This window comes from Pollachius pollachius, assembly GCF_949987615.1.
Source record: "Pollachius pollachius genome assembly, chromosome: 2".
NCBI classification, from domain to species: Eukaryota; Metazoa; Chordata; class Actinopteri; order Gadiformes; family Gadidae; genus Pollachius; species Pollachius pollachius.
Genome location: NC_136935.1, coordinates 52,586,265 through 52,608,113, shown reverse-complemented (window position 1 = coordinate 52,608,113; position 21,849 = coordinate 52,586,265). Strand labels below are relative to the sequence as shown.

Genomic DNA, 21,849 nt, shown 5'->3' with positions numbered 1-21,849 from the left:
TCATTTGGGTTGTACGTAAACGGAGCAGTACGCGTCGTCCACACGGGGGCAGAAGCGCTTGGTGTGCGCCCGGGCCCCCGTGGCCTTGCACAGGGGGCAGATGTACACCTTGAGGTAGGGGCACAGCACATCCCCGGCCTGGTTCTTCAGCCTGTGGGAGCTGAACACCGCGGCAGACTCCCCGTTTTGTTTGCAGAAGCCGCAGAACATATCCGGGTCCTTCAGGCCGGCTCTCTGGCCCCTCTCTCTGCAGCGCCGTCCAGGGGGGGTCCCCGTCTCCCCGTTACTTTGTGCATTTGCACGCAAGGAATCGAAAGCGCCGCTGTTATTCCTGAAGTCCAGAGAAGCGGTGGAAGAAGCCCCGGGACGTCGCCTGTCAACATGGACCGAATCGCTATTAAGTACGTTCCGGAGCCCTGGAGTACCGCATCGGAGCGGAGACTCCAGGGACGAGGAGGGCTCAGCGGACTCATCTCTCGCCTGGAGGTCCCGTATCGTATCGACCAGCCCCATATAGTCTCGCCAGACCTGAAACCCTTTGCGCTCGGATTCCATGCAGCTTCGTAAATGCCCTCAAAGCGTCATCCAACTCGGCTGCCACCTGCTAGACTTTGAACCTTACTACCGCTTAGTGGTCGACATGTGACTCTTCAGTCGACCGACACGTGGTCGCATTAAACAACACGGCGTTCTTAACACATCTGAATGATAATTGGCTGCAAGTGGTTGGCAATCAGATGAGGGCGTGCATTCCCCAAGTACTAACGGCTGCGGCCTGCTGCAATGCAATGGGAGGCGGGGCTTGACCGTCCAGCAGGTCAAGCCCCGCCCATGACACACGCTTGCCCCGCCCATGACACACGCGTCACATGCCAAGCTCTGCGTAGAAGTTCAGGGACAGTCGGGATTTCGGAAACTCAGGATGGAGGATATTGTGTTTTTGCAAGTATTAAATAGGTAGATTTCATCAAGGAGAAATGATGTCGGTGAGTGAAATTACGTTGCTACAATAAATGCATTAAATGAAAAACTTTATTCACATCTCTCGACTCGACTCGTGAACAATCACTATGTTTTCATTTGAAACGTCTGACATGCAGTGAAATGTCTCTAGTGGGATGTTTTGCACTAATTGCACAGGGTGTCCGCGCATCCTTAAAAAGTCTTAAATTTGTTACAAATGTCATATGCTGGTCTTAAATACTGTTGCTCAAGGTCTTAAATTTGTCGGGGCAGGACTATATTTTTTTATTTTTCTCGTGGGACTTTTCAGGAAGGACATGTAGAGAGGCTTCTTTCTTGCTAGCTGCATATATAAACGATTATCTGCGTGCTTGCTAGCTAGTCTGCGACAATGGGTAGGTGCAAATTCAAGGACAGTTGGCTGGAAGACATGTTTCCCGATGGATGGGTCTGCAAAGCAGATCATTAAAGGAACGAATAACCAAGGCAGAGCCTGTCGCCAAACCTGCTGCAGCTATGCTCAAGGATGCCTGTGCTGTGCAACCATGCTCAAGAATATGCTACGGCAAATCGAGTAACATGTTATGCTTTCCTTTCAGGAGGGACAGAGATGACAGGACATGACCCTCTCTCATCATTCATGCTTCATTTATTTGTTTTCTACTGCTTATATTGGTCAGTTATATGTTGATATGTTTAACAGGCCAATAAATGAAAATAATTTTCTTGAGTCCTTGAGTCATTTTATCTGTAGTTAGATGCTGCAGATGATTTTTCAGTCTGTGGTGGCAAGATTGTCGTTTTCTTTTCTCATTCTGCTGGTGAGGTGGCATCAGACACAAGGATGCAAGGCAAAAAAACTGGGAAAACTACTTGGTGGTGGAGAGATGTACACTGAAGATGAGAGGCCATTCAGAACAACCACCAGGATCATCCACTTCATAACATCTTTATGGATCAAGAAAAAAGGCATTGAAATAACTTGGTCTGCATGAATGCTGCACCAATATTAAATGTGTGTATACATATATATATATATAGATGTATATTTTATTTTTTTTGCCTGACCTACTGAAACATTTCTTTTGGTAATGATTTGCATTATTTGCTATCACTGGCTTTTTCCAATCATCTATCATTATGATATTCCATGAAAAGGGTTGCACTTTTTTACTTAACCAGTCAACTGAGAACCACTGCCCTTGATTACCTGGACAAGTCCCAAAATACACTCCACATAAACGGGCACATACAGTAACAAAGGCAGTGACACATCAATACAGGTCATGATGCTGTATAGGTGAGAAGGGGTGAAAAAAAGTTTTTCAAGGTATGTTTTTTAGACTGATGCAGACCTACATCATTGGAAGATAGTAAAATTATAGAAAAATTATATAATGCTTTCTTTGATTGTTGTACAGTCTAATTTTTATAGCCTATATAATTGATGTAGCCTATAAAATAATCACTCACTTCTCTGCATTTTGCTGTTCTCGGGTTTCCGTTAATGACAAACAATGACAAACCTATCTATTAATAGCAAAAACACAATATGTCGCTGCAAAAGACATTGCAAAGACAGTTTTTATAGGGTAGTAGTAGGGGAAAATCCTCCCCAGGCGCTGTTTCTACTGAGTTTCCGAAATCCCGACTGTCCCTGAACTTCTACGCAGAGCTTGGCGTGTGACGCGTGTGTCATGGGCGGGGCTTGACCTGCTGGACGGTCAAGCCCCGCCTCCCGCTGCAGACGATTGTATTGCAGCAGGCCGCAGCCGTTACCCACTCGCATTCCCTGCAGGTGGCTGCGCGATAGGGTTGGATTTAGTGATTCGTTTCCGCGAATTAGTTCGCGTCATTCAGTTCGCCAAGAGGAGTCGTTCGCGAATCGTTCGTTCGTTCGTTCAGTCGAGTTTCCGGTAGCGGAAACTACCGGAAACTCCGGTAGTTTCCGGAGTTCCCTCGTTCTCATTCTCATACGTCAACATTACAACTTTAACCAAACGCAGCGGGATGGGGGGTGTAGTTGATTATTGGATGTTTAACATATCAGCAAAATAATAGACTTGATTTAGCAATTATGGTGGGTGTCCCGGGTGTTTTAGGCTCCCATAAACAGAACCCTGTGCAGCCAAAGACTAAATCTAGCTGCCAAAATTAACACTGCCTTCAAAACGAGAGCTGGTTAATTGTGAAAAATGCATTAAACTGTCATCAGACAACGCAGTTATACGCTATTGTAATGACCTCGCCGGTGACATAACGATGTCCAGTCATGAGTACTTGAAGAACTTTAATGTAACAACCCAAGGCCCTCCCCCAGCTGACTTGATGATTCGCCCCCCACACTGATTGACAAGAAGAACATCCAATGCATGCACAGAGAACAACTGGCATAACGGACAACGAAATACAATGCAACACATAACACACAAACTCTTTAAATGTCCCAGGGTCGCTACACTATAGACTCTAGAGCAGGGTTCGGCAACCCTAGGCACGCGTGCCACCACTGGCACGGGGCAGCATAATCATTGGCACACTTTGAAAACATTTTTTTTAATTATTATTATTATTATTATTATTATTATTATTATTATTATTATTATTATAATTATTATTAAAAGAATTCACAGCACAATGCGGCAGCATAATCATTGCTACCATTTTTTTTGCACTTTATTCTGTTTTGGGCATTTCCTCCCAGTGCAAATATGTTTAAATTAGTTACAGAAAGCACTGTTCTGAAATGGGATCAATTAATAGTTTTTTAACCAATGTTGTGAGTAATAGAGAAGAAAATATTTAAAATATTGTTGCAAGTGGCCTGTATGCATTGCCTTCACATGGTTTTGTAAAGCTGTACATGTCTTAAAGATATTGATATGATGGTTCCAACATTCTCATATATTCTCATTTTTTACATTTCTCACAGTGCAAATATGTTTTTTGAATAAGTTTCTGAATGTTTCTGATATGTAGTTATAATTTGTAAGCCCATGTTGCAAATATAACAACCCAAAAAACATTTAAAATGTTGATGCATGATTGTGGACTATATGGAAATAGTACAATTCCAGGTCTTCTGGAAATGTTTTTGGTCGCTGTGTCATAATTCAGCTTAATTTTTAATATATTGTTGCTTAAGGCACACTCATTAATGAGAAAATGTCAAACTGGCACTACATGTTGAAAAGGTTCCTGACCCCTGCTCTAGAGTTTCTGGTATAAAGGCTGGGACGAATTTCAAATGATAAATATGTACACTTTATGTTGAAAGTATACTGTCGCAATTTCCATTGAAACAAATTGCGCGGTGACTAGTCTTCAGAACGAGAGCTGGACCAAACTAGTCTTCACAACTGGGTTACTAACTAACTAACTAACTAACCCTAACCATAGCCAGACCTCTCTCTGGGAGCTCAGCTCCCAGAGAGAGAGGTCTGGGTTACTAACTAACCCTTACCATAGCCAGACCTCTCTCTATGGGAGCTCAGCTCCCATAGAGAGAGGTCTGGGTTACTAACTAACCCTTACCATAGCCAGACCTCTCTCTATGGGAGCTCAGCTCCCATAGAGAGAGGTCTGGGTTACTAACTAACCCTTACCATAGCCAGACCTCTCTCTATGGGAGCTCAGCTCCCGCTGGCTCCCACCTAACTCCAGGCTCAGACCTCTTGCTTATGATGCTACAATGCTAACAATGCTAAAAAACAAGAATATTTCTGCATCCGGTACGTCATGAACTAGGGCGTGGCTAGGCTCCCATCATGCGGAAGCACATCTCTCCTTGATGTTGCCCTGCGCCATTGAGCAGTTTAAATAGGAATGAATGGGCACCATTTTGCAATCCGCTGTCCATTCTATAATATGTCCATGTGCAGCACCGTTGTGATATGTTTTGAAAGAAGCAGATCAACAAACATAGTCGGTATAGGCTACCATAACGTCATACCAGTTGTTTTATGACTACATATATAGCCCTGATGCCCGTGATCCTGTTTGTGATAACAATGATAGTCACATTAATTCATAGTCACTTTATGTACTGTCAGGCACTTTGTTTACGGTTTAGTCACTTTACACACGTTATTTACTTTCATTGCTAATTCCTTTTGCATTGTGGAATTATTCATCTAGTGCACTGAAAAAAAGGGGAATGTGGGGTTGTTCAATTTATAAATATGCATTTAGTGTATACAAAACGTTTGATTTATGTTTCTCATCGAAACATATATAAATCATGTAGAACTCTTACAGCTTCCAGGGATGTTAAATCCAGTGGCGGCTGGTGGATTTTATTTTAGGGGGGGCTGAAAGTTTGTAAACCAAACCCCTGCAGGAGGTCTGGGGGCGTCCTCCCCCAGAAGATTCTTTTTGTGATTTTCACATTAAAACGAAGCATTCTGGTGCATTCTGACAAAATAATAAAGACAAAATAGAACATTTCCTTACAAAGACGAATGGAGCCGGGGAACTAAGTTTTAACTTAACTTATTTGCCTTGTAGAATTCAGCAAGATTAAAAGTGCAAATACATCAATAATAATTGGGAATTATACCCAAGTTAACATTCTCCCTCTGTCTCTATCTGTATGTGTGTTTGTGAGAGAGAACGAGAGAGAGAGAGAGAGAGAGAGAGAGAGAGAGAGAGAGAGAGAGAGAGAGAGAGAGAGAGAATGTGATTCTAAAAGGGGTGAGTGTGTTACGGCCAATCTATTGTGTTGGTAACTGTACAGTACTGAAGTCTACATGATGCACATGTTCACACTTTATCCAGTACAAAGATGTCAGTATACCCACTTAAAATGGGCAGGGATATGTGCAACCTTTTATGTGTGGTTGTTCAAGACACACTGAAGGCATGATGCCACCATAGGTTTGCAGAGAACTATATACAATATAGGGGGGGGGGGGGGGGTTGGTTGTGAGGGCCGCTGTAACCCAGTGTCCATCCTAAGGGCAAGGGCGTCAGTTTGTTTTTAGAAGTGGTGGGGACAATAACCATAAGCTTGAGTGTGGTTTGAAAAGTGGTGGGTACCCTTATGTAAGCTATTCATCCATTCAACGCTGCATTAAAATATGCTCTGTAGTGTATTGTCAGGTGTTGAAAAACCAGTTTGTGTTTTGGCTTGTTTTGCAAAACGACGTTGGAAACACCAGGGTATTGGCGCTCGGGATTTCGGATATGTAATACTAATACACACAGGACAAAGAAAAGTGTTGGCAATTTAACACTTATCTTGACATCAACAAAGTTTACCAGACAATCAATTGCAGACTGTAAAGACCTGCTGTTGTGCATGCTGTGACTTGTGAGGATGTCTTCGAGCGCGCCTATCGCATGATTTAGACTCGACGATTTCGGTTGAGTATGTGGGGAGATTTTTTTTTTTTTTTTTTCGGTCGCAAAAGTGGGGGGGACAAAATTCGTATTTTAGAAAGTGGGGGGGACATGTCCCCCCCGTCCCCCCCGTAATCGACGCCTATGCCTAAGGGGAAGGGGGGGGCCGCTGTAACCCAGTGTCCATCCTAAGGGGAAGGGGGGGGCCGCTGTAACCCAGTGTCCATCCTAAGGGGGGGTGGGGGACAGAGAGAGAGAGACAGAGAGGGAGAGAGAGAGACTACATTACTTGTACTGAAACTTTGCTCGTCTCTCTTTCAGTGTGGCAAAGCGGCCAATGACTTTCTCATTGAAATCACGCATGTTGAGGACTAGTTCCGTCTCCATGGAGAGCATGGCCAGTGCATTCAGACGTTCCTGGCCCATTGAATTTCGCAGGAATGTCCTATTTCACTGGTTAGCAAAGGCATTCATAGTTTAAGCGGTTTGGTCTTTACCAGCTATACCTAGCCTTCCCCAGTCATTGTAACGGACTGGGTATTATGTAATGTTGTGTTATGTGTGTTCCTCTGTTAAAATAGTTTGTTTCTGTCCATATCACTGGGTTGAGATTCCAGACGGTTAGTGAATATGTCATGGGCTGTAGGGTCGTGATTGGCTGAGAACTAGGAAACGTTATAGTTGTGGGGAGAGAGCTAGGCTAAAGTGCGATGCTGATATTGGCCTAATGCTAAACACAAGCTGCTATTGCCGCGTGTATGTGACGCCTACAGAGCCCTTGGCTATAGACAGACCGTAGCCATTCTCACTGGCCCAACAGTTTATTCGATTGTAGTTGTTTTTGCGTTGGCTACAGCCCACAGTAGCCTGTGTATTAATTTGAAAATAAATCGCCAGAAAACCCCAGTTCCGTCTACTGGCATTATTACAGAGGGACGCTACAATATGTTATGTTTGTTTCATTTCACTTCGTTGTGTTACGAATGTTTTATTTTTTTTAGGTCTTGATGTCTAATTACCTTAATAGAGCCTTATTAAAATGACAAATGAGGGAGATTTATTTGACTGTCGTATGGAAATGTTTATTTAAGGGTTAACTTGTTCTGTAGAAACTATGTTTGAATAATAAAATATTTATTTTAGTTTTTTTTGTATAGGTAATTGGTGTCGAGACTGACCTCTGCTTCTGCTTCAAGCATTGTTCCAAAGGCTCTGTAGAAATGGTGAGTATTTAAATGCTTTATTTGATTCACTTGACTTATTTAAACTTCATAGTATTAGACTGTTGCTGTCTATTTATGAAAATTAATCTAATATTTTGGTACTGTGAGATAAGATTAGCCTACAGGAATATACTTTCTTGTGTGATTTATTAGGTCCCCATTCATCATTTTAAAAGCTTCTAAAGCTATTCCAAAAACGAGGAGGACAGTTAGGCAAGCGTCTTGAGAGAACTTTGGCACCCATGACTAAAGTAAGAATGAATTTTTGGGAAGTAAAATACCGAATTGATAGAGAAATGTGATAGAGGAAAAAGGATTCCAAACAAATGTCTTTCTCTTCTAATCTCTTCTAATAATGTGTTCTCAAGGGGCTGTGTGTGTACCTCAACGAAGACCCTCTCGTCAGGGAGTTTGTGGTGAGTGAAGTTATTTTACCAATTTTGATATTTTGTTGAGCACCAAAATACGTAGTTAGTGAAATAAAATAGATCTAGGCTACTGTACTGATGCAAATTACGCAACACACTTCAATTGTGTTTAGTAACATTTATATTGGTTGCTCCACCTTAGGTCAGGTTAGTTTAATTTTTGCTTCCATTACATGACACATAGGTGAGTGCTTTATCAAAGTTAAAACGTAACTATAAAATGAATCTCTCTCGTGTATATAGGGCTTTTAATTTGAAACATGTACAGTCTGCATTTAAGTTTAACAGGGAGAAAAGGAGCGGCTCAGACAGACTGGCTTAAATTATTTAAAATGACCAAATCTTTTAAATAGCACACATTCATTATAATTTCATTGTAAATATGATTTTTGTTTTCTCTCACTCCTATCTATTTGTGATTTCACTGTGCAGGCAGAGGGCGAAGCTGCCATCAAAGAACCGATTGAGGACACCACGGTGGGAATATTTGTTGTGAAAAATGATGCCAGTGAACCTGAGGACATTGGGATTGTCCTGGAAGACCTGCAGATAATGCAAGGACTGGCCAACGCTGCATTAGCTGCTGCCATGGTGTTTGACCTAATGTATGTATTGAACCTCAACTACCCTCCTGAGCTAAAGTTCACGTTTGAAGTGCTCCAGAAAGTTGTGATGGAGCTGGATGGCACCACGCTCTCAAAGAAAGTCCAAGTTCTCAAAAACAGACTCTATGACTGAGCTGTTGTCCTTGGATCTTTTTGCTCATTGACTTGATTCTGGACTGTTGACATGCAACTCCTTTGCTGTTCTTTGTTCTTGTTCTTGCAGTATTTACACACAGGCATATCTACTGTATTTTCAAAGGAATGTTTTTTCTGGAGCTCATGCGTTCCCAAAATGTGCCTCAGATTTGCTGTTTTCTCTTAAACTAATAGAGCTGCTGAATGAGCCATGGACCATGTCTGTTCTGTGAATGCACTTGACTTTTGACATGCACTCATGCAACTTTACTTTTTCCTGTATTGTTTTTGCAATATTTACATTTTGATTCTTGTAAGATTTACATTTGTGGTAGGTCTACTGATGTTTGTTTGCTGTGTGGTGATACACATTCAAAAACACTGGCAGTACTTTATTTTATTTTTTACCGGTGCAAAGTAAAAAAAAATACATGATGCAACCTAACAGGATGTTTTGGGATATCAGTGCTAAAAATGTCTACAGTGTTTTCTAAAAGATTGTTAATTTGGCACAATTTTCAGATTGTAGCAGTTGTGGATGTTTACTGTGTTCTACTGGTTGGGTCCTGCTGTACTGCGTACAAATTGCATGTCCAAACTATTGGCATTTGAAGGTGGAGTCAGCGATTAAGGCGAATTCTTGTTGTCAAAATCAGTGAATATCTCTTTATGATCCACTACCTGTCCATACTGTGTCTGTGCTATAAATCCTTTGTTAGTACTCAGCCTAGGCTCTGTAAACCGAGGACCTACCATATCACATTTACAGAGCCAATAGGCTGTGTATTAACGATGGATTTTTATTATATTTTATCAGCAGCCAAACCGTACTGGTAGGTAGTGGATCATCATCAAATGCCAATAGTTTGGACATGCAATTTGTACGCAGGACAAGCATTGTCCAGAGTCGTCGACTCTAGGTTACACATGCATAACACTGGCTGTGCTATTTTATTTTCATTTCATTAGAATTTTAACCAAGCAAAGTAAAAAAAAACAGTTTTGGGATTTCAGTTAAATGTTGTATTATTTGAAAGAAATACAATAGAAAGTTGGTTATTTGTGCCTTATTTTTTTAGAAAAAATATAAATGTTGCAGATAAGAGATTAGATTAGGACAGCGTTTCTCAACTGGTGGGTCGCGACCCAAAAGTGGGTCGCGGACTCATTTTGAATGGGTCGCGGAGTGTAGGAGAAAAAATAAAATAGCTAAAAATATTACCAGTGATTAGGCCATCTGATTAGAGATGAGATTTTAGGTTATTTTTAGTGAGCCGGATAATTTGGATCAGCTCACCAACAAGAGCCGGCTCTTTCGGCTCCCAAACGGCTCTTCAAATGACCACTTATACCTTTTATAATTCAGCCAAATGTAGCCCGTTTTGACTTATGATTCCTATGTGTCGGCCTATATATCACTTTAATTACTAAGTTCAGCACTACCTATCTCTGCGAAAGTGGCTTCTCAACTTTGGTCCAGCTCAAGTCCAAGCAGAAGAACAGGTTGGACGCTGAACATGATCTGAGAGTAGCTCTGTCAACCATCACCCCAGACTTTGAAACAAAGCACAGGAGACAGGAAAAAAGCACATCCCCAACTATCTGAAAAGCTTCACTGAACACTTCTTGTTGAGTAAAAACAATCCGTTTACTAAGCCAACTTGAAGATTATATTTGTGATTACAATTGTGTATGTGTGATTGTTTTAGAGAAATAAATTTGCTAGGTTTTAATAAAAATGGGTCGCGACATAATGACCATGAAAAATGTGGGTCCCAAGGCCAGATCAGTTGAGAACCACTGGATTAGGATGTACAAAAAGGCATTATTTAAACCAAAGATCTGCACAGAAATATGTGGAAAATTATGCAGATCATTTTTAATTTAATAGTCTCATACTTCCTTGAGCAGGTAGATTTAACATGACAACACTAATTTAAATGGAAAAATCATGTTTCTTAAACAGGTTATAATTGAATATACTGAGCATGTAAAATATATACAAAATTATATTAAGTCATGTTGGTTTAACATGGGGTAATTAAGTATGTTTAACATAATAATAATAATTAAATAAATCATGTTTGCATGACCAAAAATAATTCAGTCTATTTTTCTAAATTAAATAGAAGTGAAAATGATTTTAATATGTGCAACCGATGTACACATTTTTTTCATGTATATCCAACAGACTTTCTTTCAGTGTGCATCAACAATCTCCATATGTACAGGACCTTGTATCAAGCCGGGATGTACAGAAACGGCTTTAAAAAAGTGCTTTTTCAGGGGGGCGGCGACGCTTGGGAATAGAACAGTGGCGTGAAGGATAGTGGGGCGTCTAGCCGGCGCCGCTGTGGGCTAGTACGTCCGGAATAATGGGGGCGTTCTTTTTGACGTGCGGCTTCGGCACCGGTGTGTGTTGGGCTTTACATGGTGGCCTTATACTTAGGCCAAACCAGGGGCGTTGCTAGCCCTAGAGCTTCACTGGGGCACAGCCCCCCCCTTTTTCTTTATTTTTAATGTGCACACATTAGGAAATAGATGGCTACAGAAGGGTATGTACGAGCTTCAAAATCATTATTGTGTACTTTCTTTCAGATCACCTATTACAGGTTTTTTTTTTTGAATTATAAAACTATAGAATTGACCGTAGGGTCCTATAGTCAACCTGGCAATACTGCAGTTCTTGGTAGCTTAAATACTAAAGCCTTCATACTGACTTTTAGTGACTTTTAATATAGCACACTCTGATTCTGTAGATTATAAAGGTACATTTTCAAATGCAGCAAAGTTATTTAAGTTTGCTATTAAACCATTGATCAAATCACAACACATTGTAGTGACTACATTATGGGTTGGTGTTCCCCTCTTACTGTGAGTGATCGACTGGGGGGGAACTGGCTATGAGACACGGGGGTCCAGGGAGGGCTTAGGGGTTGAACGAGTTGTTCTAGCCATGCACTGGGAGTGATTTTTCTGCTGTCGTTTTGGATTAAAACAGTTATTACGTTGCCTACGTCCTCCTTTTCCTCCGGCACTACAACATCATACTAGCAATTGATGGCTATTACCAGCATAAATATTAATGTTTACGTTAATGTGGGCAATTATCATACCTCCCTTGTCCTCCTCATCTCTCCTCACTGCTGCTCTCCCTCTGCCTCTGTTCATGAAGAATTTCCTGATGTCCATCTGAATCGTTTTTCAGAAGGCTAATGTGTAGTTTTACAGGACAGCTTCACAAAACAAAGGCCTATACTTTTACAGGGCTCTCAAGTTTTGAAGACAGACAATTCTTCATTCATTATTCATTTTCCGCGTGTGTGCGTGAGCGTGCACGCATGGTGTGTGCGTGAGAGAGAGAGCAGGCTGTAAAACTGTTGGCTACCTGCTAAATTTAGGCTACAGACGCTCAGTATTGAAAAACTGATGGTAATTATGTGGGCAACATTCTCTAACAACAATCAAGTTGTCATTGTTTGTGTCCAACAAGTTGTGAATTTGTTGTAACATTAAAACAGGAGACGACTTACTCGGTGCTGTTTCCACTGTGTTTACAAAGAAACATTCAGAAGAATCACGCGAACGATTCCAGAATTAGTATGCTTTTTTCATTGGTTGTTGCGTTAAATCTTGCCCAGATACAACAGTGCTATTTTCTGATTGGCTATTATGTAGCCATTTTCTTTTTTTGATTGGCTGGTAAGTGGCAGGCTCAACTCAGTACTCCCGAGGCCACAGCAGATGCGCTTGATGAATCCTGCCGGTTCCATAGCGAGAGCGGCGCTACTGCAGATTAATTTAATAATGATCCCTGGAATTTTATAGGGGCACTGGGGACTTTTATTGGGGCACGTGCCCCAGTAAAAAGGCGCTGACGACGCCTCTGGGTCAAACTGTTTCACAATGAAAGAGTACGGCTTTGCGTTCCTGGTTGAATTGAGTAAACGTTGGTTTGAAACATTTGTAAACGGCGCTACTGTCCACCAACAACGCCATCCATTAACACACTTGCAGGTGCAATTAAATATATAATATATTTGTTTACAAATAAATGATCCAATAATGCTACACAATGGATGATTTTTAGAATAAAATTTAATACAATTTGTTTAAAATGCTAGCAAAGTTAAGGCAGATGAATTTAACAATACATTTAGGATTAAGGTTAAAGGCACAGAATTCCAGTGCAGAAAGGTATCAATTAAAAAGCAAAAATGTAAATCACACAAATCAGTGAATTTCAGAAATAGTTGAAAAAAGTAATCTTTCAATGTGTGTGCTTTTGAGTTGAATCGATGGTGGTCACTGCCCTGGATAAATCTTTGAATAAGCAGAAAAAGCAGAAATCTCTTTGTTGGAATATTGGTGAATAAATGGACTAAATGATGAGATGAAAATCAACCCGGGCAGCACACCGGCAATAGAGAAAGGAGCTGTGCCCTGTGTCGATCATGGTCAACAGATCCACTTGTTTCTAACGTGGTGTAGGCACACAGCTGCAGTCATTAGTTTAATAAACTACAGTCTGATGAATGCTTGTAATGTATTAAACATTGGAAAGTGTATAAAAAAGTGACAAAAGACAAAGTGTGTAAACCCCTAAGTTAATAAGAGTGTCAGTTTACCAGGAACCACCGCCCCGTTACCCCGCGGCCCGGGCTGCTGTCCGCAACAGGAGCAGAAAGCCCTCAAAGGGACGTAACTGCAGAACTCATTCATGTTGCTCGATACCCTGAAAGAGGCAAAGAGGAGCACAAACGTAAAGTCACTGAAACAAAAAATAGATTTCGAATTCTGCTCAAATTATTTTGCTGAGCGAGGCAAAATGTTTTGAATTGAACCGACCTGCATCACTGCTGTAGGAGAACCCATCTCCTCCTCCTAGAACAGGCTGCAGGCCTTGGGGGGTCTGAAGGGGTTCTCACTGGAGGGGACCCCCAGGAGCAGGGGGTCTTTGGACGCGTTTTGCAGACAGAAATTCCTCAATTCAGCGGCAGCTTGGGACACCTTCAGAAACACAAACACTATACTTATATATTGGTTTAAATATAAATCATTTTTATATTTTAGTACAAGCGATATATTTTCTGACACAATATCTGATGAATATTAACAATGACTTATTTTGCATTTCACCAAACCCTTACTTAATGCAGGTAATGCACCCAACAGAGATAACTCTAGAAAGTAGCTCAACAAATTGTAAACCAGACCTGAAAAGGGTCTTTATTACATAGATCTACAGTATGTAGTGAAGCCTTAGATTAGGCTTCACTAATCTAAGGCTTTACTACATAGATCTACAGTGTGTACTGAAGCCTTAGATGAGGTTTTACTAATCTAAGTCTTTACTACATAGATCTACAGTATGTAGTGAAGCCTTAGATTAGGCTTTACTAATCTAAGGCTTCACTACATAGATCTACAGTGTGTAGTGAAGCCTTAGATTAGGCTTTACTAATCTAAGGCTTTACTACATAGATCTAGTGTGTAGTGAAGCCTTAGATTAGGCTTTACTAATCTAAGGCTTTACTACATAGATCTACAGTGTGTAGTGAAGCCTTAGATTAGGCTTTACTAATCTAAGGCTTTACAACATAGATCTACAGTATGTAGTGAAGCCTTAGATTAGGCTTTACTAATCTAAGGCTTCACTACATAGATCTACAGTATGTAGTGAAGCCTTAGGTTAGGCTTTACTAATCTAAACATTTATACGTAAATTGAATGTGCTAAAAGAAACACCTCACTCATTAGTCAGTTCTCAAACTTTATAAAGAGAACATTGCTTACATTCAATAGTTCATGTAATAAACACATTTTTGAATTTAGAAATGTACCTTTCAGTACAGTGAGAAACATCCGCAAAACTGTGCAGCGATAGTAAAGTGTAAAGTAATCCTAAAAGTTTTAAGTGATGGAAGTGTAAAGTAATGTTGTTGTGGATCTCCTGACGTCATGCTACCACCCAGCTAACAGCTAGCTCCTCTTCCGGGTTCGTATGCTACCGTCCAGCTAACAGCTACCTCCTCTTCCGGGTTCGTACCTGGATCCTGCGGACGCTCGCCTCCACCCTCAGCTGCTTGACGGCCCGTTGAGCGACGACCAGGCTGCTGCTGGAGTTGTTGTTAGACATGACGGCGATAATTAGCGCAATAAAGCGTTGAAGTCCCGAGGGGAGATCCCTGATCCAATCCGAACCCAGGGGAGGACATCGGTGACATCAGCCACTCCTTAACCCTCCCCTTTCGCGCAATCGATTCTCATTGGCTCTGCGTCGATCGATGAGAGTGTTCTGGCCATATCCGATTGCAAGTGCTATATCTCACACACATACACACACGCACGCACACACGCGCGCGCGCGCACACACACACACACACACACACACACACACACACACACACACACACTTTGTTTTCTGATATTTCATTACTGTAAATGTAACGTTGTTTTGAATGTCCAGCAGTAAAGCTTGAATTTGAATCATGTTTGTAGTCCTTCGACGGCCCTTATTCCAGCGTTGGTGTTAATCTCTAGGGCTTCACGAGGTTACCATGCCGTGGTTCAACGTCGCCATGTTCATCTAACATTTCAGTTCTCACCTGCGCTATCGCCAAGTTTAGACACAATCAAATAATGAATGACATCTCCCTAGGAGGCCTCAGCCTGACTCTGGCCCCGGTCCTAGAGTCCTAGGAGCCTGACTGAGGCCCCGGTCCTAGTGTCCTAGGAGCCTGACTCTGGCCCCGGTCCTAGTGTCCTAGGAGCCTGACTCTGGCCCCGGTCCTAGTGTCCTAGGAGCCTGACTGAGGCCCCGGTTCTAGTGTCCTAGGAGCCTGACTGAGGCCCCGGTCCTAGTGTCCTAGGAGCCTGACTCTGGCCCCGGTCCTTGTGTTCTAGGAGCCTGACTCTGGCCCCGGTCCTAGTGTCCTAGGAGCCTGAATGAGGCCCTGGTCCTAGTGTCCTAGGAGCCTGACTGAGGCCCCGGTTCTAGTGTCCTAGGAGCCTGACTCTGGCCCCGGTCCTAGTGTCCTAGGAGCCTGACTGAGGCCCCGGTCCTAGTGCCTAGGAGCCTGACTCTGGCCCCGGTCCTAGTGTCCTAGGAGCCTGACTGAGGCCCCGGTCCTAGTGTCCTAGGAGCCTTACTCTGGCCCCGGTCCTAGTGTCCTAGGAGCCTGACTGAGGCCCCGGTCCTAGTGTCCTAGGGGCCTGACTGAGGCCCCGGTCCTAGTGTCCTCGGAGGCCTCTACCTGACCAGGTGAATCCTAGAGCAGTCCTCTGGATCAGTGATAGTAAAAGGTACGCCATGTCTGTAAATCACATCGCCATAATCTGAGAGAAACATGGCTTGCACAATCTTCTGTCCTCAATACATAAGGGAACAAGACTTGTTTCTATACTAGAAACCAAGCTTCCTTCTTTTTTTTAGCATTGCATCCATATGTGGTTTAAAGGGGAATTTATTGTCAATCCATATGCCTTAATATTTACAATGTGGGACGCCTTCAATGACTGTACCATTAAAAGTTCATATATGACCAGTACTGAAGTCATTGTTTTTGGCTCTGGAGAACAGTATTGATATTGTTTTTATCTGTATTAAATACAAGTTTGAGATCTTTGAACACTTTTTCAAAGTATTGATGAAAGTCTTCAGGTGGCAGGTTGCTGATTTTATAGTCATACCAACAGTACGAAGAACATTCCTCTGCACAGAGGGCAACCGTCAGGGCCCTCTGAGAGGCCCAAAGATGATGATTCATTATTTTACAATCGACATCTAAACAAAAATGTTTCTGAGGAAATCAACCCTTCAAAACGGCCAGTCATTTGTCTTGGAACGTGAAGGGTTAAATGAAGAATCCCTTTGTCAGCCTATCAGAATGCTGCTGACTCTGCGGTTGTTGGGAAGGAAAATGCTATGCAGCTCTGTGATTGGTGGGCCCGCTTTAACTTCAGATAAGTCGAGAGCGCAACAGCGTGGTTCAGCTCATGGGTGCGGCTTGGTTTACTTCACGTTGGCAGCCGCCGCGAGTCACGGAGCCGCTAGTGAGGAGGAAAATGTTTGTGATTGTTGTCTAAACTATTTTCTAGGTTAACTTTTAATTAAAATTTGGAGTAAATAACAGGTAGAGCCACACCAGTGCTCAAATTGGTTCAGAAAATCAAAGATTTTGAAATGCATTTTAACTCTACCAACTATCGCGATACCGTGTATGACGCGATCAGCAAGCAGCAAAAGCTTTAGTGTGGGTGTTTGATTTGTCTGCTGTTATGTGCACCCGTTTTGATCAATAAGGTATCCGAAAGATAAAGTTAGAAATTTCTTTATTGATGACCATAGTTTAACAGAGAATCCATGTACCACGAGTTCCGGGTAATCGCAACCAAAATCACGTGAAGTTAATCCCGCGAGACCCACTCGTTGTACGGTAACACTATAGGGTCAAACCGTTAAACAGTACAGCTATCTACATCCCCCTTCTTTAGCTGTGGCTCCTGAACATGGGAAACAGAATGATACACTTCTGCACTAGCAGTTTTATAATAGAAATGTAAAAATGATCTGGTTCACTTAACTTTAACTGAGTGTCTCACAATTATAAATGCATTGTCAACAGAATAAACATTATGCAGAAGTCAAATAACAAAACATAATTTCTGACATTTTGGATTCAATAAACTTTGGCAGCTTGCTCAGTTCATGTATTTTCTATTTGGCCTAGAGGCTTTGCCGGACCTATTGAAATACATAGAATTAGCAACTTGAACTGGGTTTTTGGCCGGCATTACGACACGTTGCTCGGATCCCACGCCTTGCTGGGATACACTGGTGGGAGACTTTTCTGGATTTTGTTGTCTGTGACACTGTTCTGCTGGTGTTTGTTCAGTTCCTTCAGTCCTTTGTATTTTGTCCTTGTTGGGGTTGAGCGTGTAAGCTGTTGTGTTCATCAGTGTATGTGGTGCTCTTCGGAGGCTGTGGCTCCATCACTGGCAGGATGTGGCGTCGGTTACGCCTGTATTCCTTCCCCTCGGAATCCACAACATATGATCGTGGCTCATCACACCTCCGCTAAACCACTCCAACTTTATCATGTCCCCTTTGTGTTTGGAGTCTCACCACCTGGTCCGGTTCCAGGAGGCGCAGTGGTTTGCTGGTCTTGTCGTAGTAGGGTTTTTGTGTCTGCCGCTTCTTTTTTAATTGTGCTTTGATGCCGGACGGGGTTCTCGCAGCTGGTTTTAGCAATTGTTTGCAGATGGGCAGAATGGTCTGAGTGCGACGGGAAAACAGCCTTTGTGCAGGTGAGCCCAAGGTGTTGTCTCGGGGCATGTTTCGTGTTCCAAGCGGATTCAGGTAGATGTCTGTCCCGTCCCTCTCTGTGGTCTCTAACAGCTTCTCTGCACTCCTTACGGCCCTCTCACTGAGTCCATTGGACTGAGGATACTCTGGACTGCTCGTCACATGCTGGAAATCCCAAGATCGGGCGAAGACATGGAAGGTCTGGCTGGTATACTGTGTTCCATTATCTGAGTACAGCTTCTGTGGTATGCCGTGGACTGAGAAATGACGCTTTAGCTTATTGATGACAGTCAATGATGACAGGCTGCTGAGCTGGTCAATTTCAAACCAGCCAGAATATGAATCAACAAGCACCAGGTAATGGTGATTCTTCCATTCAAACATGTCTGTGGCGACAAGGGGACTGTGTGCAGTTTTAGCAGCTCTTTTTGTTGGTGAGACCTCAGGCTGTTACAGGCGCCGCATGATATAACGACAGCCTGAATGTCCTCATTTAAAGATGGCCAGAAAACACTTTCCCTTGCCCTTCTCTTAGTGGATTCAACTCCTGGGTGTCCATGTGTAGCACCTTCAGGTATTCCGAGTGCAGGGCAGTGGGCACGACCGCTCTGTTCCCTTTCATGAGGACCCCGTCTTTGACGGTGAGCTCATCACGGAAACTGAAGAATGGTCTCACCTCTGTAGGTACGCTGCAGGGACGTCTTGGCCAGCCCCGTTGAATGAAACAGGTGAGTTTCTGCAGCACTGTGTCTTCAGCAGTGTATTGATGGAGTTCTTCAAGATGCCGTGGGGATATTAGTTGAACTGTCATCACCTCAAACTCTGGCCATTCTGCCCTCTGTGGGCTGGCGTTGCACCTTGGTGTACGGGAAAGGGTGTCAGCTAAATAGAGGTGCTTTCCTTTTTTGCAGGTGAGAGTCAGGTCGAATTTTTTCAACTGCAACATCATGCGTTGCAGGCGAGCCGGGATGGTGTGAAATGGCTTGTTGTGAATGGTGACCAAGGGCTAGTGGTCAGTCTCAATCACAACCGGCTTGCTGTAGATGTAGTCATAGAATTTGTAGCAGGCGAAAACCACTGCTAGAAGTTCCTTTTCGATTTGCGCGTATCTCGTCTTCGTCTGGGTCAGTGTGCGAGACGCGTATGCCACGGGATTCTCTTCTTGGAGGCAGGCAGCCCCTAAACCATATTGTGATGCATCGCAGGTGAGTGTCACTGGTCACCTCACATCATAGTAATGGAGTACAGGTGGGCTGCTGATGCAGGTCTTGAGCCTGTCAAAAGCATTCTTTTAATGCTACGTCCAACCCCACAACACGTCCTTTTGGAGCAGCTGACGTAGTGGTGTGGTTAGTTCACTTAGGTTTGGAATGAACTTGCCCAAGTAGTTTACCATTCCTAAGAAACGCTGAAGAGCTGGCTTGTCCTCTGGGGGTGGTATTTCACTGATTGCTTTTATTTTTTAGGGTCTGCTTTTAGCCCCTTATCTGTGAATGTGTGCCCAACATAGCTCACCTTGTTGAGTCCAAACTTGCATTTGCTGGGATTCAGTCTCAGTTTCACCTGTCTGGCACGATCCAGTACCTTTTTCAGGTTCCTTTCATGCTCATCAGGGTCTTTGCCACCGATGATGATGTCGTCAACGATTATAGCACATGGATGTCCTGCAAAGATTTGTTCCATGGCTCTTTGAACCACTTCTAAGGCTGTACAAATTCCGAACGGCATCTTTAAGAACTTGAAACGGCCATACGGAGTTGTGAATGTTGTGGGGAGGGATGAGGCATCATCCAGTCTGACTTGCCAGAAGGAGCTTTTAGCATCAAGGACGGAAAAGATAGTGGCACCTGACATCTGAGCAGCAACCTTCTCCACCGTACGCATGGGATGGTGAGGGCGCATGAGGGCCTTGTTTAGGTTTCTGGGGTCTATGCAGATGCGCACGTCACCCGTCTCTTTCTTGTGTGTGGCCGCTAAATTCGAAACCCATTCTGTGGGCTCGTCCACAGGTTCAATTACTCCCAGGGTTTGCATTCTTTGGAGCTCTTGTTCCACTTTCTTTTGCATTGCCGCTGGGATACGACGTGGAGGGCTGACAACCGGTGTTATCTCTGGATCCACCTTCATCGAGTATGTTACAGGTAAGTCACCGACTTCATCTTTGAATAGGTCTGCATACGCCTTAAACATTTTCTGCAACAGGGTGTGATCTTTAACACAGTCTAGGTTGAACACCTCACTGCTGAAGGTGACTAGCTTCATATGTAGGCTGTCCTGTAGGCCAAGAATGGAGTGAACACTTTCCTTCACAACTTGAAACTGTAGGTTGTACTGCTGTTCATTTAGCTTGCATGGTAATGTCACTGTGCCAATCGGTTTGATGATAGATCCGCCAAATGCTACAAGATTGACCTGCTTAATTGGCATTTGCAGTTCTTCAGTGTGTCTGACGAATTTGTATGTGTTAAGGGACATAACGTTACATTTCGCCCCTGTATCCACTTTCAGGTTCAGTCGTTGTCCTTCCTTGTCAATTTTCTTCCCATCATCATGCAAGGACAAGCCTGCAATGGTGAATGTGTCTTCACTTTCGCTGCTGGAGTTTGTTTTGGCATATAGCTGGTTTATCTGTCTGTTTGGTCTGCTTGACTTGGTAGACCTGCATTGACTTTTGAAGTGGTTTTGCTTACCACAGTTGTGGCACTATTGGCCAAAAGCAGGACATTGGTCGCGTCTCGCTGGATGGGTTCCCCCACAATTCCGGCAACTGGAGATTGATGGACTTTCCTTCATAGTGAGCTTCATTTTGCTGTAGATGTTTTTATGTTTTGTTTGTACAGCATCCACACTGGCGGTTGTAGCAGTTTTAGGCGTGGAGAGGGCTTTGCTATGTTTTTCAGTGAGCTCACTAATTTGGAAAATGTTTAATGCTTTAGACAGTGTTAGGTCAGTCTCTTTTAGCAGCGTACGTCTGACACTGTCGCTACTTATTCCACAGACTAGTCTGTCTCTTATCAGTTCATTTTCCAATGCACCAAAATTACAGTTTTTAGCCTGGCTTCTCAGTGTACTCACGTATGCCTCGATTGTTTCGCCAGGTTTTTGGTGTCTGGTGTTGAAGTTGTGCCTCTCCATTATCACATTTGATTCAGGGTTGTATATTTCTTTAAACTTTCTTTTAAGACACTCGGGGTCCTCTATGTGTACGTATCTATGAGTTTGTTTAGCTATGTGTACATATGTATATATATGTGTACATACAGTGGGGCAAAAAAGTATTTAGTCAGCCTCCAATTGTGCAAGTTCTCCCACTTAAAAAGATGAGAGGCCTGTAATTTTCTATGAGAGACAAAATGAAAAAAAAAAATCTAGAAAATCACATTGTCTGATTTTTAAAGAATTGATTTGCAAATTATGGTGGAAAATAAGTATTTGGTCAATAACCCAAGGTCATCTCAATACTTTGTTACATGCCCTTTGTTAGCAATGACAGAGGTCAAACGTTTTCTGTAAGTCTTTACAAGGTTTACACACACTGCTGCTGGTATTTTGGCCGATTCCTCCATGCAGATCTCCTCTAGAGCAGTGATGTTTTTGGGCCACACGGACTTTCAACTCCCTCCAAAGATTTTCTATGGGGTTGAGATCTGGAGCCTGGCAAGGCCACTCCAGGACCTTGAAATGCTTCTTACGAAGCCACTCCTTCGTTGCCCGGGCGGTGTGTTTGGGGTCATTGTCATGCTGAAAGACCCAGCCACGTTTCATCTTCAGTGCCCTTGCTGATGGAAGGAGGATTTCACTCAAAATCTCACGATACATGGCCCCATTCATTCTTTCCGTCATACGGA

At 42.9% G+C, this 21,849-nt stretch overlaps 1 protein-coding gene across 1 annotated transcript; it reads right to left on the bottom strand.

Moving 5' to 3' along the window:
* nanos3 (nanos homolog 3) lies at positions 1–555 on the bottom strand (the record flags this gene model as incomplete). The annotated part of the gene is made up of 1 exon (XM_079730423.1): positions 1–555. One exon carries the CDS (start codon positions 553–555, stop codon positions 1–3), a length of 555 nt encoding a protein of 184 aa, XP_079586549.1.
* Positions 556–21,849: the final 21,294 nt, after the last annotated feature.